The 22,328-nt window shown below is 38.1% G+C and overlaps 1 protein-coding gene across 1 annotated transcript in view; it reads left to right on the top strand.

Moving 5' to 3' along the window:
- The window catches only part of RALGAPA2 (Ral GTPase activating protein catalytic subunit alpha 2), a gene marked incomplete at its 3' end in the record, with an annotated part of 131,040 nt that overhangs the window by 40,045 nt on the left and 68,667 nt on the right, over positions 1 to 22,328 (top strand). Inside the window, exons 17-27 of the mRNA XM_081998643.1 lie at positions 577 to 714; positions 1,244 to 1,341; positions 3,328 to 3,409; positions 3,561 to 3,737; positions 5,933 to 6,126; positions 6,629 to 6,727; positions 6,994 to 7,149; positions 18,627 to 18,755; positions 20,178 to 20,306; positions 21,566 to 21,624; positions 21,924 to 22,032. Of these exons, the coding sequence (XP_081854769.1) occupies positions 577 to 714; positions 1,244 to 1,341; positions 3,328 to 3,409; positions 3,561 to 3,737; positions 5,933 to 6,126; positions 6,629 to 6,727; positions 6,994 to 7,149; positions 18,627 to 18,755; positions 20,178 to 20,306; positions 21,566 to 21,624; positions 21,924 to 22,032 (1,370 nt within the window). The remainder of the gene's footprint in view (positions 1 to 576; positions 715 to 1,243; positions 1,342 to 3,327; positions 3,410 to 3,560; positions 3,738 to 5,932; positions 6,127 to 6,628; positions 6,728 to 6,993; positions 7,150 to 18,626; positions 18,756 to 20,177; positions 20,307 to 21,565; positions 21,625 to 21,923; positions 22,033 to 22,328) is intronic.

Genomic DNA, 22,328 nt, shown 5'->3' on the forward strand with positions numbered 1-22,328 from the left:
TTCTCATTTTCAGTTACAGCAAAAAAGCTGCATGATTCAGTTTGTCCTGACAAACTAAGTCCGGATCATATGTAGCTCAGATCTGTTTTACTCTTTGAATTGTTGCCTTTTTCATTCTCCCCTTCCCCTCTCTATGGAGGAGAAATCATTAAGCACAGTCATCTTTTCTGCACTCTGCATTTGTAGTAGTTTTGCTGCTTCTCCTCTATCCTACTTCCAGAATGAACAATGTCCAGGCTGGGTCTCTAGCACTAAAAAACATAGCTCTGTCCATGTGACATCCTCCCACCCTTTCCTGTGCGCTCCAAACCCACAGGGTAATTTCTGTCTTTTTTCTAGACTTTTTACCACTTACACTGCTCATACCTCTCTCTAAACTTTACAGTTTTTCTAAGGATATTTTATAAAACTGGAATTACAACTTCTGTATTATAAGTCACATTCTAGCTTTGTAACTTGGGAGTTTTAAATATTTGAATGGGTCACTTTCTCATATAGCTTTCTTAGGTAAGGAGTTCACATGTGTATATAATTCTGAGGTCGTGCAAATATTCTGTGTTTTAATTAAATCAATAGAAGTTGAAGAATCTCAACAGCTGGAAAATTCAACAGGAACAGAAGCTACGGGCCTATTTGCAGACCAAGAGCAGCAGCTAACTCGAAGTAGCAGCACTTCAGATATTACAGATCAGTTTCCATCTGATATTTTCCAAGGTAATTTTGATAAAATATAGCGATACTGTACTTCTGAAGAAAATTTGTTGCGACTTGTTCAGCCTCATAAATGCTGCTTTTATCTACTTTGGTTTCTAGTTCTACTCTAAAGTAGTTTTTATCTCGTTTTCTTAGTAAATATATTGTTGGTCTCTTGTTGAAAGAACTGTTTTTAAGAAGTTACAGACCACAAATGCGGGACATGACCCTTTAAAAAAGCAGGGCAGTTAAAAAGGAAACCTTTGAATGTATGCAGTTTGTATGTAACTCTTAGACTTCTTTATCTGGCTTGCATTTAAATTTTGTGTATTCAAGCTAACAGTTCTATTTCTGTTCCTGTTGTGTAAGCATGTTATGCTTATGAAGGATCTTTCAAAACATCATGTATTCCATTTTAATGTTATATTACTTCACTAGGCTATAAATATAAGAAGCATACATGTAAATGTAACTGAAATTTTCGTACAATTTGCTATGCATTTTGGTCCCAGAATGTCTATATTTCCTGTTTACTTTCTAAAATTTCTAGGTAAAAAGGCTGGGAGTTCTCATAATTTAACTGCTTCAGACTCCAAATCCATCCAGGAAAATAAGGGACATACAAAGAAGGAGCATGGAGCTGAGCAAGTAAGGCAAAATGGAAAGTGATTATTGATAAGATTGTAGCAACACTTCTAATCAGATACTTTTTAGGATTTAGGAACTGTAGCAACTGAAAGTGAAAAATCATTAATCGCATTTCTAGTACGGAATCTGGAATTGAGCTGTAGCTGTTTATAATGCTGGTTGGCATGATTGTTTTGTCTTGATCTTGTCAGCTGCTTCTGCAGTTTTGTGTAATTGGCTATATTCTAGTCTTATACAAGACTTCTGCTTTTTTATATTAAATATAATCAAGAAGTTCATAACTTTTTAAACATAAATAATTCATGGCTATTACAGAGCTACAGTACGCTGGAATAAATGTTTGATGGTTTAAAGTACCGGGGAAAATGCTTTCCTTCAGTACAATTTGTATCACCAGCTATGTATTGCAGATGTCTGTATAAGTTAACATTAGGACAGGCAAGCTTTGTAAATTTTTAATGCAACTTTTGAATAAATGGTAGAAATGATAAATGACTGAGGCTGATCATTTTCTTGGAAATACAATGCAATACAGCATGGAGGACTTCAAGCTTAATCTCATCTTTGTACCTTGGCTCTCCCATAGATCTAGACTTGAAGTGCCATTAATACTTAGCTCTAGAAAGGAGAGAAGAGACATTTTCTGCAGAGTGCTTTCATTAATGACTTCAGGAATAAAAAAAGTGTCTCAAAAAAGAAGGAAAACTACTCTGCTCTGCATGGTAGAGGGGAGAAGGAGAGAAGTAAGCTCAGTACTTGGGGGGAATTAAAAATTAACCTGGCTCCGCATTCTATTTTGGGGGTGTTAGAAGATGTTCACAAGCGTATGCTGCTGGGCAGTACCAGTATTGCACTTTCACCCTTTTGGCAAGTGGAGGCTGGGGTTTGACCATATATTCACTGCGTAACTTGCTAATGTACCATGTGAACCAGTTTGACTTCATATCACAACCCACTGAAATACTGTCATCACTGGTCACTAAGAGACAGATTGTCCAGGGAAGAGAGACCACTCTGCAGTCTGTCAGGCAGCACAATCAAACATGCATTTCTTAGGAATGATTGTCAACTCTCTCCAGTTAATTAAAAAAAAAAAGATAATATTATGTTAGATAATATAATAATAATTTCTACAAGCCAGTTGCCTCTTTGGCAATAATTTGCTTTCTCAGATATATGCAGAAAGAACGAATGGATGAATGTCTGGGCAGTGGATCAGAAATGGCTTCAAGAAATTTATTTTAAAATAGTAATGCTAATAATTTCAAATATCAAAATGGAGTTTCAGAAATGTTAACTGAATTGAGGACTTTTAGAGTGAAGATTCCTTCAGCGGTTAGATCTGGTATGCTCCTAGATGTAAGGTGTTGGGGCTGCTTGTTGCATATTTGCTTGTTGCATACTCTCTTTTTCTGGCAGAAATTAAGTTTTGCAATTATAGATGACATGGAGTTGCAAGAAACATGAATTTGAGGATGATCTGCCAGATGTAAAGCAAAACAACTATGCTTAGGGACAGATCAGCATCAACTAGAAGCAGAAAATTGTCTGGAGTGTTTTCAGCAAATGGGCTATAAATCCATTTGTCAAAGAAGGTGGCGGTAAACAAAAGACCAGGTGTCTTTGCATGGGTTGTTTTGCAACAAAGTAATGCCCTGGCATAATAGATGATTACTAATTTCTTTCTGAAAGATTTTTTGATACTTTTAAAAGTATTGAATGATTTCATATTTGTGGAAAAACATAAGTACAAAGTCCTGCTTGTTGGTATGAAAACTGACTTTAAGAAAGGGAGTATAATGACTGAAATTGAAAGCATGATGGTTTCCTTAAGACATTTAAAGATATTTGGGTAGTTAAATATTCATGAAGATATTTTGACTGAGTTGTAATTAATTTCTGATAACTGTGTGTGTCTTGAATTTGCTAAAATATGATGCAGTTCTCAAAACTGTAATAAGTTGTGATTAATTTTTTTCTCTGAAGGTACTAGTACGAAGAAGCAGTAGTACAGCTGAATTAGATTTGAAAGCAGACTCGCATGGAAATTATAGAGAGAGAGAAAAAAGTGAGTTCCAAGAAATACAGTATTTTTCTTAAGTGTCATAATTTTGTCTTGTTACAGATACATTAAATGCTTTTCTCGTCATGCTTTGCTAATGTAGTCTTTCTAAAGACTACAGGGTTTGCCATCCTTATTAATCCCTTTCTTGCTTTAGGTGAAAGTGTTAGCAGTGACACATCCATTGGCTATAATAACGAAGTAGAGATTGCACTTATCCCCTGGCAAGCTTCTGATGAAGACCATGAAGTTAATGCATCAGCAGATGTTTGTGTGGATCCTGATGCACCTCGGTGGCTTCAGCTTAGTCCTTCAGATACTGCAAATTTAACAGGTACCGTAGTGCAGAAAATCTATTTACTGCTTCAGATTTTTATCTCAAAGGAGTTCATACAGTTCCAGTTTGCTTATAAAATGTATGTTTTGTTTGGTGCATATCACTAAGTTTCGTTCATGATGTTCATCCAAAAATGAGATTTGAATGCCCAGAGTTTAAGGAATTTGGATAATCAGATTGAAGCTGGCATAGGTGCCAATAAATTGTGCTCCAGAAAATGATCACATAATTGAAAATAATTGGGTTACCTACTGTGTCAAATTACTACTAATAACTGAGATGTGGTAGCTGATCGCTTGTGCTCTCTTAGCCTGCCCCAGTGTTCAAGTAAAAGAAATTAATTTAATTTCCATTTTAAGTTAATAGGTTTTATTTCATAGTGGAATGGTCTAAAGACATTCCTTACTATATACTTCAACTGGTAGGAAATAACTGGTTAATTCACAGTAACTTCTCTCATCTTAATCCTGTTACCCTCCTTATTTCTACTTTGAAGTACATGGTGCCTATACTCCAGTAGGATGTGGTAAGTGACGTTCTCAGAAGAGTTAATTTGGAAGTAAAAGTCCTTTACCTGTTCATTTTATTTATAGTATCTTTAACATACACAACACTCATGATTATTTATTGAACTATTTTGATTCTTTGCAATTTGTAAAGGTACGTTGCCATGTAATAATTTGAGTCAGAGATGTTAGTTCAATAACTTAATGGAGTAACATATGAAACTGTATTATAGGCTGATTTTGCTAACAGATACATAGTTTCAAGGATATTTTTTTCATATTCACTTTCTCTTTGACATATTTCCAATATAATGAACCAGCAGACCTAGTTCAACAGTTCAGACTGCCATTGTGCAACAGGTAGCATATAACACACTACATGGTAAGAATTATTATGTATGATAAATGCATTATTTTCTTTATGTCTGTGATACAAGACTTTGTTCCTTTGTGTACACAAAGAGAATGAATTACATAAAATAACCTGAAAGGTAACAGACTAAAATGAAAAATGGGGTTACAAATGTACAATTGCCCAACAGAGCCAGTGTGACCTTTCTGCATTTCTGGTTCTCACCCAAGTCGCAAAACTTTTGTTTCGCTGTAGAAACCTCTTTGGTGGAAGGCAAAAAAAGTACTGTGATGCCACGACTGAACAGCGTAGATGCAATTTCTTTGGCAATAGATCTGGTGAAGATCATTCTAATGTGCTTAATAAGTAATATTTGTCGTAACACTTTGGGGATTCATAATGCTACAACAAACAAAAAAAGCAACAATCCCCAAATTTTTTAAAAATAAATTGAAGCAAACATAAAAACATTTAAAACAGCTTTTATTTTGCTAACCCTCTTTGGGTCCTGGGAGGATGGTCCTGGGAGGACGTGAGTTACTTCCCCTTGCCTGTGTAGAAGTTTGCAGCAACTTTCCTTGAAACGCTGGCGGCTGAGCTGAGCACTGCAAGGTGCCACGCTGGGCCATAGCTCTGATTCTGCCTGCAGACAGGCTGCTACGCAGCTTTCCCTGGTCTGGTAGAAGATAACGTAATAGCTTTCGTCATTAAAATTTGCACTTCAATATGGAATTTTTCTTTTACTGTTGAAGCATATTAATTCCACTAGCCTGACAGTCTTCACAAATCCCTGCTTTCCTTCTCAGTTTGCGCGCGGCTATCTCAGGAACTGCTTCTGTATGAAATAATAATGCCTGAGCATATTCTTTATCACTAGTAGTGCATACTTTTCAGTTTCTCTGTTCAGTTGCATTTCCAGGTCATTTTATACTGTGTGATTTAAAAAAGAAAGGACTCTTAGCAATAGAAATATTACCTATAAAAGCCAGTTATTGACGGAATAAATCTCTAGGGAGTATGTGAATGGTCCATTTAACTGCATTTCCCTCCCTGCGAAAAAAAACACCCTTGAATGGGGCCAGTCTGTCTGGTATTAAACTGATCTATAGCTGTGTCATGTCTATGCGGAAGCCCTTTAGCCTACATTTTCTGCCATTTTTTTACTTTGAATCATGCGCTAACTTGAGCAATGAAAAAGAGAGATGATTTGATGGGAGAGAATACTTTTGAGATGGAAGATGGTTAGAAGGAATAACATTCCTATTTTGTTGACAAAATTTATCCTGTACACTGCATTTCTAATTCATGGAAATGGAACTTTTTTAAATTTACAGACAGTAGTGAATTCCTTGCCGATGACTGCAGTATAATTGCTGGTGGAAGCCTAATCGGTTGGCATCCTGATTCTGCTGCCGTGTTATGGAGGAGGATATTGGGAATTCTTGGGGATGTGAACAATATACAGTCACCTAAAATCCATGCAAAAGTTTTTGGGTATCTTTATGAGTTGTGGTATAAACTTGCAAAGGTATTGTATATGGTGCTTACCTCTAATAATAACAACTATTTTTCTTTTATTGTAAAAATTAGTATTGAATTTCATTTAGTATTAGCATCAGGAACATAAGCATGAGATTTGGAGGTTTCTGTCATAAAGAAAAACAATTTTGTTTGATTTCTAGTAGGTATCCCCAGTAAGCAATGTTCGTGTTCAACAACAGGAGAATTTAGATTGGTTAATTTAAATGGAGTGAGGAAACAGTAGCAAAGAAAATATAGAAAGTATAGAATAGGATACCGCAAATGTTGGTATTTGGTGTAAAAGCTCATGGTCTGACCTAAAATGGTAATATTTGCTTGGGCTGTGGGGAAGCACTATAGAACAAGCTTTCCTGGTAGTTTTGGCTTAAGTATAGTGCAGGGTGTAGTGCCTTTAAAGTAAATAAAATGAAAAAGTAATAATATGAAATAAAGAGCATTAATAAAGTAAGCTATCAGTTTTATTAACTCTCTTCTTGTAAAAACATTAGATACGGGACAACCTTGCTATAAGTGTGGACAATCAGTCTACTCCCTCTCCTCCCATCTTAATTCCTCCTCTGAGGATATTTGCATCATGGTTGTTCAAGGTAAGTTATTTCTAAAACTTTCACACATTAGTATTTACTTCTATGTCAATATTGAATTTGTGTATATTTAGTTACATTATTTTAAATTGTTACTATCATTGCTGGCTAAGAAGACAAATAACCATCCAAAGGCTATTTGGACTTGAATCTATTTTAATAAATACACAGAACAGACTTGCTTTATGGAAAATCCACTAAAGATACAGTTTTGCGTTAGCTGGCTACTAGGAAAAAAAGTAATAATACAAGGTTTTTGCTCTTTTCAGGCAACCACTTTGCCAAATGAATACAAGGAAGGGAAACTTCAGGCATACAGGCTAATCTGCGCTATGATGACTAGGCGTCAAGATGTTCTGCCAAATTCTGATTTCCTGGTTCATTTTTATTTTGTGATGCACCTTGGCTTAACAAGTGAAGACCAGGTACGAACTTTACTTGAAAAAAAATTAATTTATTAGTCTGTGCTGATGGAAAAGTCTGTATTTTTGCATTTGAAGGTCTGAAGCAGAAAGGAAGCAATGCTTTGCAACAATTGTTGCATGAAATTATCCTGTGTAGCCTAGTCTGTACCTCTCTTCAGATTACGTAGTCCTAACTTTCCCATTGCTTTCCCAGTTACAAATTTTTAAGCAACAACTACTTATTTGTGACTTACTGTCACAGATGCTTATTGATGTTTACTTACAATTCTGAGGAATAATCTGTGATGATGTCTATCTGCATTGCACCATTAGTAGCTGAGTCAAGCTGGTCACGTTAAAAATGTTCAGACACTCAGCTGATATTAAGTCTTGAGCTACATAGTGTGTTTGACCAGTATGTTTAAACTTTGGTACTGCCAAAGCGGGAGCCTTGTGTGTCCGACTGCCCTACCGCGTTCCTGTACAAACTGTGATGCTGTGAAATTGGTGCTTCCAGAGCAGCTGCTGGAGTTGGTCCCTCATTCACATTATTTACAACATCAGGGAGATAGCAGTTACTCCCAGCTCACGTTACAGATCTTTTTACCTTCTATCACGAGGTAAAATGCTAGACGCGATCTTGGGCAAAGGAGGGGCTGTGAAGAGCTTTGTGTTAATTTATGAGCAGCATCTGCTCTCAGCACGCCCTTTTGAATGCCCTGTGCCATTGCTTGCAAGGACATCCTCAAAAATTAGAATGAACGTTGTCCTCTCCAGACCTTTCCCTTTCAAGGTTAGTCCTTCAGGGGATGTTTAAAGATGTCATACCAGCTCTTTTTAACTGGAGGCTGAAGGGAGAACTGAGACAGAAGGTTATCTTATCACTGTAACCAGGAGGTGCTGCCAAAACATTCTGTTTCTGTGGCTAAATACTGTTCCCAGGTCCCTGTGTCCTGGGTTGGCCTAAAGTATTCAGTGGGAAATGAGGAAAAGGCTCAGTCTGTCAAGATGTAAGAATATTATTGGGCCACAGAACAGCTAAATACTCTTAAAAACTGCAAGATTTACTCTTTAGGCCAAGTAGAGAATGTCTAAAAACACTTCCATGTTTTTATAGCTGTAGGAGTGAGTTTTCTTCCTTAAAAGAAATAGTCTAATGAAAGCACTGGCTCGAGCTGTGCTGTGGATGCCAGCAGAGGGCACGCGGACCCCTTCATAAAACCTGTAGTGGTCACTTCTGCTTCTCTGGATCATTGTTTCTGGTGCCTTCAGTAAGCCAGAAAGAAGAGGCTTGCACACATTTGGTTATTTCTGAGATGAAAGAGAGAAATAATGAATTGTTACCAGGCTCTTGAACTCTAGATCTGTTCCTCCTGAAAAGTTAAGAGCATTTGGAAAAAATCTTCCTTTTAAAGAGATAACGGAGGGGTGGGGCGGAGAAGAATAGAAAAGAAAGGGTTTTCTTCTGGAACAACCTCAGAGTCCTGGCTGCTGCTGAAACTTAGAAAAAAACATAAGCATCTGCCATTTATAAAGCACAAATGGGGAAAGATAAAAGTGTAGTGGGAACTCCCCTTTTTGCCACTCTCAGTATGTTACCCGAGGGTAATGAATAGCTTGTTACTCTTTCATTTCGTTAATGCCATTCAGATTTCAGACAGTTAACATTGCTTGGTTTACAGAGTAACTTCATTTCCCTACAAAACAAAGACTATGTCATAACACCCACTATGATCAGATCCCCTGAATTTTAAAAACCACACAGCATTAAATCCTGTCATATAAGACACAAGTCAAGAAACTTTAAAGCCTGATGTAGACCAGCTTTAAAAAAAAAAATTAGATCACTTTTATATTTGAAAAAACAAAGACCCTTAAATGGGTATAGCAACTACTGGCAACACAGGGCCATAGGAGTGGAAAATGTTAGTAAATTTAAGACTTAAGTTGTTTTCATCTACACATTTCCACGAAATGGACAGGTTTTCAGAGATGTTCAGCTGTCAGCAGTTTCTTTGTTCTAAGCTAAAGGGTGCTCTATTTTTTTGAAATCTCAATGCTTCCTAGAGAACCATTTCCTGCATAGAAACTGGGAGATTTTTAAAATGTCAAGTTGGTTGTCGTTGAGGTGTTTATTGCACTTTGGTGTTAATAAGCTACACAGATTTTAAGCTTCTTGCTGCTGGGGACATTATCAGTCCTTGTGCAGAGTTACGATCCAGAAGTTGAAGAAGATGAAGTGAAGACTGCATAGTGAAGGCAGACCCCACACTGCACATCATTCCAGGGCTTCCCAGATATTTTGCACACTGATGCTGCTCTTTTGTTCTTCCTTGCCTTGCTTAGTTTTGCTTGTTTTGCCTCTTGGTGGCACACTTGACCACAAGTTTTCTCTTGTGTTACTGTCCTTCCAGTTTTGCTTTTCTTAGCTATGAAACTGAGGTGTTAACTCATGGTGCTTTGGAGATTGGGTTCTCATGCAACATGTTGATTTGCAGAATCCTCATACCTATTTCTGTGTTTCCAGTATGATTAGCGTCAAGGTGCTTGGTGGCTGTTGAGACTAGTCAGACAATTTACATGCTGAGGGTAACATCTGCTGTAACTACAGATGCAGGAATGCATTGTATGAGGCACGTATATGTACCTCCTCTGACACATGCAAACAGGAGCAAAGCGTAAAGTGTGCCATAGGGTCTCACAGCTTCCTGTAAGAAACAAGTTGATGTACGGTGGCCATGATACAGTACCGGTACTGATTTTGTGATTTTTGTACTTCCCCGTGATTTTTGGTAAATATTGTTACCTGATAAGCTTTTTATAAAAGAGGGTGCGATATGGATTTTCCTAATATTGGATATTAGGAAAAATTTCTTCACTGAGAGGGTGGTCAGGCATTGGAACAGGCTGCCCAGGGAGGTGGTGGAGTCGCCATCTCTGGAAGTGTTCAAAAAACGTGTGGATGTGGCACTTCAGGACATGGTGGTGCTGGATTAATGGTTGGACTTGATGATCTTAAAGGTCCTTTCCAACCTAGTGATTCTGTGATTCTGTGATATGGGGCACAAGGATCACTAGAATATAGATCCTAGTTCTTTGTACCACTGCAGAATCTCCCCCTGCCAAAGCATGGTTTCAAGGATTCAAGTTACTGTATACCACAATAAACTTTGGTGCAGATTTTTTAGCACAGGCTGTTTTTGTTTGCTAAGCACAAGAATAAGTTTCTCATTCTTAAGGAACATTAACAGGAGAAGGAGGGGAAGTTCTCATGGAGGAATTTGCTTTCTGTATGTATGACTAGTGCAACTTTAAAATTTATGGAGGAAAGCAACAGAAAGGTAAACCAACTCCAGGAAATCACATTGGCTACTTTAGAAGAAGTTTTTTAGGTGGCTATGTAATTTAAAAAAATTACAGCCAGAAACTTCTTTGGCCTGAATGTGATTATCAATATTGTAGTTAGTATCAGAATTCTTTTTGAAATATATTTCTTTCCACTCCTCCCTTAAGGTGGGAGACACACCTTATTGTGTGATTTTGGTGTTGACAGAAAAACAAAATAACACGTTTTTGAATACGGTTATAAATTAATACAATATTCTTCCCAGCAAGTGAAACCTAACTTTGCAGAGTAGTCTCATGGGGTATATAAAAGAGCAATGTAAGGGTATATTTTATGGAAAGCTCCCATGGCACTCTGAGTTAAAGATGTAGCAATTAGCTTGGCAGATGAGAAAGGAGATAGCAAGGTAATGAGCTGCATCTAATTTGTCCATGTGGAAGCGTCTAACAACAAACATCTCTGTATGAAGAACTGAACAATTCTCTGCAACAATTGCATCAGCTTTTCAGGTGGGAGAAGACATTGCCTAAATGGCAGTGTGGAGTAAGTTGTAGTCTGGTGTTGTAATTACTTCCAGCTTGTGAAGTGCCCCGAGGTCAGGGGGCAGGTGGTTGTCTGTAAGATGATGATTCTCCTCCTGTACTGCTCAAGTCAGCAGGCATCTTTCTGATGCTGTAGCGAGCCCGGATTTTCTCCTACAGTTTTTTATGAATGAAGTTCACTGAGGCTTACCACCTCCCCTCCCTGACCCTGCAGTGTAACGGAAAGTGACTTGGGGCATTCAGTACCACGCTGTGGGTTAGTGAAGGTAGTTCACCAATGATTGTTCCAATTCCTCGTCTAGATCATGGAAAATCCTGAAATGTTCTTGGTGTGTGATTTTTAGGATATGCCACAGGATCACCTGTTGCAGTTTTGGCAGGCATAGCTGCCTTGTGCTGCTAGGTGAGACTGGTGGTTGAAAAAAACCCATTCCAGTGACTTCAATTATACATGTCTTTTGATTTGGGCAAGTAAACACAGCTTTTAAAATTAAACCAAAGTCTAATACTGCAATGCACAAATTTTATGAATACCTGAACTGGGAAAGGAAATGTATTTTATTATTGCTACCAGTTGCTTACTGTAACAGTAATTTTTGCTTCATGAACTTGAAAAAGTCCATAATCATCTCCTTTATAGCTTCCTTGTTTTTGCTGAAGAACAAAAATACCAAAACACGATTCCAAAATACTACTAATACTGTTCACCCCCTTCTCAGAAAAGCAACTACTGAGATAATACCCATTCCTCAATTCTGGTACTTTTGGTACGTAAATAATCCTTCTAGATTACTGGTGTAATCAACTTCTGTGGATTTTTGTGGCACCATCTTATTTCTGTCTAAACTTGCACTCTTGTTTTGAGAACAGAATGCAGTGCAAGTTAGGTGCTTACCTTGTAGTTATGCTGTAAAAGAGGAGGCAGGTTTTCAATATTTTTCAAGTTTCAAACCCCCAGATGTTTAGTGTCTTTTTTTTTTTGTAAGTCTCACCCTACTTACTAGGGCTTTAACATGAGTTAACATGCTTGGTGTAACCTATTGACAACACATGCCACCGTGGTTTTGCCCGATAGACAGAGGTTATCTAAAAAGTGAGCTAAAGTGAGTTAGTTATATTCCTGACTTCTGAAGTGAGTTTTAACAAGTAAGTTTAATAAATGTAAAATTATACTGGCTTGCCAGAGTATCTTTGGAATAGAGTGCATATATATATGAAAGAAGATTTTAAGGAACATAAGAAGTATAGACTTCAGAAATTCTCTGTGGAGAGGACAAACAAATAGACAAGGAAAGAGACTGTGCTGATGGATTTTTTTTTTTTTTTTTCCAGTTTAGTGATGTTAAGGGCAGAACAAACTTTAAATATGGAACTAAAAAAAAAAAAAAAAGCCCAAATCCAAATGAGTTGACAGATGTCCTTGGTGATTAAATTTCAGCACATGCAGACTGGACTGCCCACAGAATGCAGCCCAGCTGTAGACAGAGAAGTTAACAGCTATGTTTCTAGCTCAATTCCTTTTAGTAGTAAAAGGATGACTTAGATTAAATACTGAATCAATAAAGATGGTGCTATACTAATGTATGTTATGCTTGTCTATAAGCCTCTTAATTTGTTTAAAATGTACTATTACTAATTATGGAAAGGAAGCTACACCAATTATGTAGTAAGCTTATGTAGTAACACTGATTAGAGCTCTTTGTATGAGATGGTTAGTTGATAATATGAAGTATTTTTTAGTAGAGTTGCTACCAGAGAAGCCATATTAATTACCTATTTGTATTAACGTTGATCTGAAGTTAAAAAAAAAAAAAGTATTTCTGAGCTTTTATATCTTTCTGTTAAGTTCTTGTTCAACAGTGAGGAGTGGTGTACAAGTTCTAGACTGCTCAGCCAGTAATGCTGTTCACTGGGCATGTATTAGCCGGGTAGAGCATTGTGTTCTAAAGGTACAATAAATGAGCAGCTTTTGCTTTTTTTTTGCTGTAGAATAAGTACTTCTTGCCCTGATTTGTTGCATGTGAGGACCCTAGATTGTACAGCATTTCAGAGACCATACTGCATTTTAGATTCCTTTCCAGACTGATATTTAAAAGAAAGTAATCATAATACAGTCTAGTAAGGCTTACATTCCCATATTTTAGTTTCTTGTGACTTTCTTCCAATGGCTACCATGACTTCCTCCCTCTTTGAATCTCCTCTATATCTCACTTTCTGTAGAAAATTTGCCTGTGTGCCCCCATTATGTGTTTCATGAGTGCCTGGAAAAGGTGTTAATAGACAGCACGTTCCCGATAGTGATAAAAACAGAAATGCAAGGTCTCACAGGAAATCCTGCATACCCCTCTGCTCAGCCATGGTAGGGTAAGTTGGAAGTGCTGGAGAAAAATAGCTGCTAGGGTTGACTGGAAGAAAGGGAGAACCAGGCAATGCCAACTGTAGGAACTGTGCGTTCTGGATCAATTTTGCTAGTTTTGTTCTTTCCTTTTTTTTTTTGGTAGTACTTTTGCTCTCTCCAAATTGTTTCCATCCCAGCCAAATTTCTGTTTCGTAGTCGGTCTCTTCTGTATTCCCAGCAGTATCTTGCTGGAGTGCTCACTGCTTGTAAGGCCCTTTGGGAGGATTTTCTGAACTCAATCCGGAATAGAAATAGAGTCTTTTAAATAGAGGCAGCATCTCTCTTCCTTCCATTTTGCTCACACCTTTTCTTCCACCTCTCCAGTCACCATTGCAGGTTTGGGATCTCCCAAAGTAAGTTTCTTTGTTAATGTGCCCCTGCAACACAGTGCTGTTTCATGATCTGTCATCCTTAGCTCACTGCTTGACTTCCCCCTTTCCCTCTGCTTGTTTCAACTGGGCTGCATCTTCAGGATCCTTCCTTTTCCTTCTGCGTGCAGTTGTGCTTCCCTGCTTCAGACATGTTTTACTTCAGCTTCTTGCTTAGCTGTTATCTTTATCTTTTAAGCAAGGTTACAGGGCAAATTCTGAGAGTAGCTATTTTAAGCAAATCAAGGTTTTACGTACTTGCCCTTTTTTGGGATGTTCTAGTGTGCTAAACAATCCCTTATGCTCTGCATCAATGCATCTGCTTTCAAGGTTCTTCCACCTTGAAAACTGATATAGCACACAGGTGAAAGTGAAAAGTGTTAAGAGTGCTGCTAATTGCCACCTAAGGTGGAGGACCTGCCTTCCTACTGTGCACCACAGGGAGCTCCCTTACTTGTCCTCTCAGAGGTGTGCTCATGTTCCCTTCTCTAAAACCACCTTCCCTGAAGCGGTTAACCCCATGCTCTACAGGTGCTTCAGCACTGCCACCTTGGTTTCTTACTGTCGGAGGCTTTGAAGCGGTCTTGCCACAGGCATTTGGGAGAAATGCGAATGGCGACACATAGTCGCCTCCACATTTCAAGCACTGCCACGGACTAGTAACTGTGTTCCTGATACAAATGGGTGTTCAGATATTTCCCTCTCGGTGTGCATGAACTTAAAATACTTCTTCCAGTTTGAAGTGTCTCCTTAATCCCAATGGCCTCTTCGGTTGTGAAAATATCAAACATAACCTAAAGGGGAGAAACTTTAAAAATTCAGTTTGCTTCATATGTTTACCTGTTCTCTGTTAATAGGGCATCTGAGCACCTCTGTCAGCACAAGGGCTTTGGAGTGGGGGGTTTTTGTTGTTAATGTGACTTTAAGAGAGAGAGCTCTAATGTAGTTTAGAGGGGAAGGGGCAATTAACAGTAGGTGACTTAAGCAGTGATATGTCATCTTCAGCAATTGTAAAACATGGATAAGGTTATTCATAAGTGCAGCATGTTATTCTGGTTTTTAATATCTCTCCCTGTTGTGTTCTGGTCACAAGATACTTTAGCAAATATAACTTTTTTGGAGGTTAGATTTAAATGACAGATTGAAATAGATTTTCTGACAAGCTAATCCTGTGCTTTCTGAAGGTGTCAAAATACTTCATAAATTTATATTGGAACTTAATTTTTGACAAGTTAACTCTTACCTAAAATGTAATGATAGCTAGGAGAAGTTGGAATAAGTGAATAGAAGCGTTTGTTCCTTTGAAAAAGGAAAATGAAGGATTTACCGCTTAAGTCTTGTGTAAATTAATAATCTTTCCCATGCTGTAGATTGCAGCCTCTAATGAGATGTCTCTCAGTGAAGAACAGAGTGAACTTTAAGTGAAAAATCCATGCTGTTCCTGTTGAGGGACAATTGGAAACGTGATGAAGGCAGATGGCAGGCTATTTGGTTACACCTGTAATCTGCAAAAGCTTGAACAAAAATTAGGTGAAGAATATTTTTGTAATTGACCTTTCAGTGAACTTGCATAAGTTTTTTTCACTTACTCAATGGATATTTATGACCTTATTATTTGGATTACTAGCTTAACCTATACTGAAACATTATGCCCTTTATAGGGTTAATGCATTTCAGAAGGACATGCATGTGATTGCCCCTTTCTCTCCCCTCCTCCCCATTTTTAACACTACAGAACATAATTTTGAATTGAAATAGTCCATAATGGTCCTTTTTTTCACTTTTCTCTAACAACATGAACACTAAATTATAGCTGTGCAATTATGTAAACAATGGAAATGCTTCCAGAATGAATACTTCCTTTTAAATTTTCATTTTGTGTAATTGCTGAAAGGTTTGGAGCCATAATAAACCAAAATTATTTTACACATTTATCGTTCTAAAGGTCAATTATGAAAGAAGTAAAGAAACAACACTGTATAGAATGAGTAAACCAATTTCTATTGCCATCACCATATGTTTTTCTTATTGCTTGTGTTTTTCCAGTTACTGTGTACATAGCATTCAATTAAAGTGATTCATTTACTAGGCTGTAAGCTGCAGAACAGAGTTTACATTTCTAGAACAGCGCTTTGAAGGGAAGGAAACAACTTGCCTCTGTTTGAATTACCTGATTTTTGCAATATCACTGATAGGACATATGTTCTCACTTGGTGGCTTTCTCATAAGCCAGAATCTTCTGATAAGCTCACAATGCTATTGAATTACTGTGTGAAATCACGCTTTTAGAGTTAGCTGGGTTGTGCATGAAAGTGTGCTAACTGGGGAATGGGAGAAAAACTGACAAATTTTACCTGCAAATTCCTTTGTGGGCTGTGGTTGCTTTCCTGCCCATTCTGTTTGGAGCAAGCTCAAGTAGAACAACGGTATTCTAGTTGGCACATATTCTGCCCTGCATCAATTTAAAGGAAATCACTAAAACTATTGCAAACTGATACTGAAGTGCCTGAAAAATGATGAAAAATGGCAGTGGAAACCGATGGAAAGCTAGGCTGAACATGTTTCTTGGGGGGCTTTTATGCACTTGTACATTGTTAACTTTAACAGTTATGTGTATGTTGTATCACCGCAGCATACAATCTGTGCAGTGAGTTCATTAGTTTAAGCTACATAATAAAAAAGAGAAATTGAGGATTGTTTCATTAGCTTTTCAAAATTTTTCAAAGGTTTCTTACTTTTAAAAATAATTTTTTTTTTTTAGCAGTAGTAGATCTCATAAACAGCAAGTAGATCCATGCAGCCACGTTCATAGAGCTTTTTGGAACACGTGTGTTGTCACAGCACTTTTTAAACTCGTAGTAGTTATACTGTGCTGCAAACTCACAGGTATTAACACAGAGGTTTGCAATTACTTTTTTATCCTTGTTTTCTAAGTGTTCTATGCAATGACCATAGTTAAGAGTGGATGATGCTGGGTAATCCTTACAGTGGTATTTAACAGATGATGGAGCGAGGACAGGAGTTAGCGCGGTTGTTTGTAGCGGGTCTTTGTATTTCCTACGTTCTGTTACCTTTCAGGCCAGGTTAGCACGGGCTCTTTTATTGTGGCATATGTCAACAGAAGTGTACTCCCATCTGCTGCTCTATCGTTTGATGCCCAATTATTCAGAGACCAAACACATCACAGTACCTGGCTCTGTTTGTAATTACAGGTGCGTTGTGTTGAGGAGCATGGTGCATTAATCAGACCCTTAATTATAAAAAGGTGGGTCTTTTGTTCTGCTCGGAGTGTGAGTTTACCACCCACTTTATGAGCTGCTGCATCCATCTGCTCTCTCTCTTTGAATGTTTGCATTGACTGATATTGACTTTAAAATGTATCAAAGGAAGTGATTAAACCTAGTTTAAACATTAACTTGAGTGGCATTTTAGCTTATTCAGGAAAGTGAAAGCATTATCTGCTACTATGTTAAAAACTAGTATTATATATTAAATATATATCCCACTTATTTCATAGTATGTTACTGCTGTAAATACTTAGTGGAACACTAAAGAGGTTCTGTCCAGGTGTTGAGCAGTGCTTTAAGAAAATGCTAGTGTAGTTAAAGCATATCTTCATATAGTAGAAAATGAGTTTGACTTCTTCAGTTTCTGATACAGAAATTGAGCATACAGACACATTCTGGGACTGAATTTAAGTTTAAGCCTTCCTAACACATCAGAAGACCAGTAAAGATTGACATTGAAAATGATTTTCCTCTGCAACTTTTCTTTGAAATTTTATTGAGAGGAAAAATAATTTTCTACTCAATATAGAAATAGCTTTATCTAATTCTTCAGCAAATACAATGTTGCAGGTAAGGATTATATAGATTTTGTCCCTAATTTTAAACCTGCTGAAACCTTGTAGGTAGGAAATCTTAACTCAAATACAGGAACTTTGCTCTGATTTGAAGAGACTGTGAAGAATCGAAACGTGGAAGGATTGAATTGAAACGCTTATCTCGAATGTGCCCTGTGTCACAGGGTGATGTTGAGAGCAAAGCTCTGGTTGGTGGTCTATTCTTACACATACAGTGCTACCTTGTAAAAACAAAAAAACTCCTCTGTTCCTTCAGAAGTTCAGCAAAACCTCTTTTTTTCCCCAAGGCTTATCTATATTTTCTATCTTAATTATTTAGAAGAAGACTGACTTGGAATAATCTAGTTAGCATGGATTTATCGGTGTTACTGTGCTGTGTATGATCACTTCTTGCATTTGACATGGCTGTATTTCTCAAATAGTCCAGAACAGCTAAAAAAAACCCCATATGTGCTGGAGTGGCCTAACAGTAGTAAGCCACCTGCTGTCAGTTACTGCCTTGAGCTCCTTCAAGGGCAAAGGCGGTGGTCATTTGTGTCATCTCATGTTTTTATGGCTGCAGAATTTTGAGTAATGTGACTTCAGGAAATACCTCATTTGGAGTGGTGTAATGCTTCATATTAAATTGATTAACAGTTAGAATGTTTCGAATCGAAAGTCTTTATTTAGCAGGAGAACAGTTGTGCTTAGACACAGACAGACATGGGTATTTGTTTTCTTTTTTTTTTAAAAGGAATTTAAGAGTACAAATATTACCAAAATATAAAATGCACTTTCCACTGCAGATGCATTTAATAGGAAGAGTAGTGGTTGTTACGTGACAATCAGTTATACATAGAGCTGTTTGGCTCTGTGAATTGTCACCTTGATTAGTGTGAAACTGGTGAATTACAAAGTTAAGTCTTCTCAAATTCTCCCTTTTGGTTTTGGGGTTCCCCCCCTACCCCCTTATTTCTTGTCAAACAGGTAACTTCTCTTTCAGGATATCTTAAATACCGTCATAAAGCACTGCCCACCTTGGTTTTTCTTCCTGGGCTTACCTGGCTTTACGATGCTGATAGGAGACTTCATTACTGCGGCGGCCAGGGTTCTGAGCACAGACATGCTGGAGGTGAGTATGGCAATGCCCAGCACCCTTGTCCCCCGAGAGCACACGCTTGCTAACGAGCTTCGGATATCTCTGCTCTAACAGGTGTTGACTCATTAGTGCAATGCGAAACGGGGCTCTTGGGGCAGATACCATGGCAGCTGATGTGTGAAATTGTGGGATAAGGTGACATGCTAGTATTGCAAAGGTGTTTCATCAAAAGGCCAAAGTGTGAGAAATCATATCCTGGCTAATGTTGCAGCACGTCTGTGCGCTAAAAGCAGGACTTGGATTTCAGAATGTCATTAGCTTTTTTCACTGAGCAAATACTGAAAATATGGAATTTTTGGTAATACAGAATTTCTTACTAAATATCAATGCCAATACAAATGTGATTCTAATGGATTAAATTGTTGAAGGAAGCAAAATAGTAAATCAATAATGGGATGCCAAAATAAGGGTAAAGGTCTGGCAATCTTGGGAAAAACTGGAAAGCTTTGTACATGAAACACCCGTTCAGGGGAGACCTTTCTGTCTGTTTTGGCCAAGTGCTTTTACTGCTGCTCTTGACATTTGTGCGGCTGAGCGGGTGGCCCTGCGTGGGGACACAGCCCTCTCTTATTTCAGCAGGCCTGAAATGGTGAGCCTCGCCACGCCTTCTCCATTGTCCCTCAAAGACTTTACAGCCGTTCATTTTCTGACATCTCTTTAAAAAACCTGATCAGCCTGATCATTGATCCAAAGCTTAAAGTGCTAATAAGAAATGAAAACTCAACTTTCAACGGGAAAAAAAACACGAACCAAACACCACCTTCCGTTTCTCCCACACGCAAAGACCTTAGCGTGCATTGTATTTTCATCATTACACAAGATTACGTAGCAGTAGTTCATGCATTTGTAGCTCACGCCATGTTGCTTTTGATGGTTTTATTGAAGTAGGAACGTGTCTACACATTTTTGTCCTGTGTACAGCCAGTTTGAGTGCATTGTGCTGTCCTTTGTGTCATGCGATCAGCTAATAGTAGTGCCGGATTAGAGCTTAAAACTGCTGCTCAGCTTTTCTTTATGTTGTTCTGTATTTTTTTTTTATTGACACCAAATCACTGATAATTGGATTGTGTAATGACAGAGGAGATACTAAAAATGTAGAATACGTTTAGGAGCGGGGCCAGGTCCCTGCTGGAGGAGCAGCTCAGCCTCAGAAAAAGAGCAGAGCAGCACAGCAGCAAAAAGCATGGGCAGGTAAGTGTGTGTTAATGCTGCCTCTGCTGCAGTTGTAAAGGAAAAGCTACCAGGATGTGTTCTTCAGGACACTTTAAAGGTTACATTGTGAATACAACACAATATTTATGGTGATACACACTAGCCTCATAGCTTATGTAATTTTCATAACTTTAGGAAGTGTTTATTTTTAATGAATATTTTTGTTTACCTTTCCTTTGTTAGGCTCCCCGTTCAGAAGCTCACACCATCCTTGGTTCGCTTGTTTGCTTCCCAAATATCTACCAAGAAATCCCACTGTTGCGGCCCACTTCAGAAGCCGGTGAGATCATCGCGGGAACTGCAGATGTGAAGGTAAATTCACATTTCACTAGTAAATCCTTTGGTAATCTGACATATCTTTACTATTCAGTCATTTCATTCTTACTGTACATTTTTGTTTAAAAAGTAAACCCCTCCTTCTCCTCAAAAGCCCACACCTGCCCACATTATATGTATGTATTTGATAAGCATTGCTTTAACGTGCACCATGAACCTAACAAAGCTTAGATACTGCAAATCACATTTTATGTTCAAGGAGGGTGAACTGGCTATGATCAAATGTGATGTTTTCCAGCCAGATGCCTGTCAGGTCAATTCATTAAATGATGTTGGTGGTGTTATTTAAAGTGTCCATTCATTGTATCTGTGTATATTAGCTTGTCCTGTAAGAGATGTGGGGTGTACCTAAGGGGAGCTATTTTTTGCCTTATGGGTATTACAGTAAAACGTTAAGAAAATTCCATTATTGGGCAGAACTGTCAACGTACGTGAATGGTTTTTCCCTGAGAATTAATTTCAGTGGGACACCCTGAGACATGAATTGTTTTGCTGGATGGAAAGCTTTGTAATTTAATGACCTTCAGAGCAAGACTGTCGGTGGGCAAAAGTCACACACGCTGTCCCGTAAAGGTGCAACAAAGGTGACCTGGAACATCACTTGCAGGTGAAACCTGCCCAAATGGTTGCCCCCACACGAGCCTCCGTTGCTCCTCAGTAAACTTGAGGCGCCACACCGATCCACTGCACAAAGTTAGGTAAAGCTGGGGAGGAATCTCTGAATTCCTCATGCGGCCCGAGAAGGTAGAAACGGAAAGAAAGCAAAACCCTTAGGACGCTTGGCTTCCCTTCTTGCTTGCTTCACGGCAGAGTCATTGGAGGTGTGTTTGAACAGCCTCGATTTTAAAAATGTCTCGTCTGTACTAAAAAATACACTTCAGTTTTTCAAAACATGGCTTGCTTAGAACGCTATAGTTTGTATTAACAAGCGATCACCACCCATTGTTAGTAAATACCCATCAACTCTGAAAATGAATTGATTTCCATCTTGCTGCCTGTACGTGATCTTAAGTCAATGACATTTATCCACAAGAGCCTGTATATCTGCTGTATATTTGAATTGTAATCAGTAAGTATTTCTTTATTGACAAAATAAAATGGCCACGTAGTAAAAATGCTTTAAGAACAAAGAACTAAAGTTATTTCACTTGTAACTATGTTAGAATCAAATAACTTTATTTAAAGTGAATGTATGAAAAAGATGCTTATTCTAATTAATTTTTTATTATTTTTAGTGCTACCTCATAAATATTTTATTGAAGAATGCTACAGAGGAGCCAAATGAAGCTGCAAGGTAAAATATCGTGTAAAAGAAAAAAAAGGAAAAGTCTTTCCCACTACTTCTTTTTGGTGCTTGTACAGCTGAGTTGTTACTGCTGCCTTGTGGTTTGATCCTGTTTACACGAGTTCCTTGCTTTAGCCCTATTGAGATGAGGTCCACTCTGCACCATGAAGGTGTTGACCTCTTGTGTGACCTGAGAGAGGGAAAAGAGATATCACATCTTTGCACATCTCTCTTTCTTTTTTTTTTTTTTTTTCCCCTAAACATTCTTCTGAAACTTCTGACCAAAATGCTTTTTCTTTTAAAAAAAGATGCATAGCCATTTGTGGCCTTGGAGTTTGGATATGTGAAGAACTAACGCAGTGCACAAACCATCCTCAAGTGAAGGAAGCAATCAATGTCATAGGTGTGACACTGAAGGTATTACCCTGACAGTTTCTGTAATGAGTAAGCGTTGGCGGGGTGAGGGGGGAATAATTTTTTTAAATAGTTGCTGATTATACAGAGCACAATCTGCTGGCTTGTCTTTTCATTGCTTAAAGCACTAACAGAACGTTGCTTAATACACAGCTGCTCTGGCCTTTTTGTATAGTATTAGCGTTATGACATTGGCCATCTTCAAAAAGATGTCTCCCACTTCTGAACCTTTGCATGTAATTAAGTAGCTCATTATCTTCAGTGAGCATGGTTGGGAGTATATGCACAGTTCTTCAATG

This window comes from Phaethon aethereus, assembly GCF_964289735.1.
Source record: "Phaethon aethereus genome assembly, chromosome: 3".
Lineage (NCBI taxonomy): Eukaryota > Metazoa > Chordata > Aves > Phaethontiformes > Phaethontidae > Phaethon > Phaethon aethereus.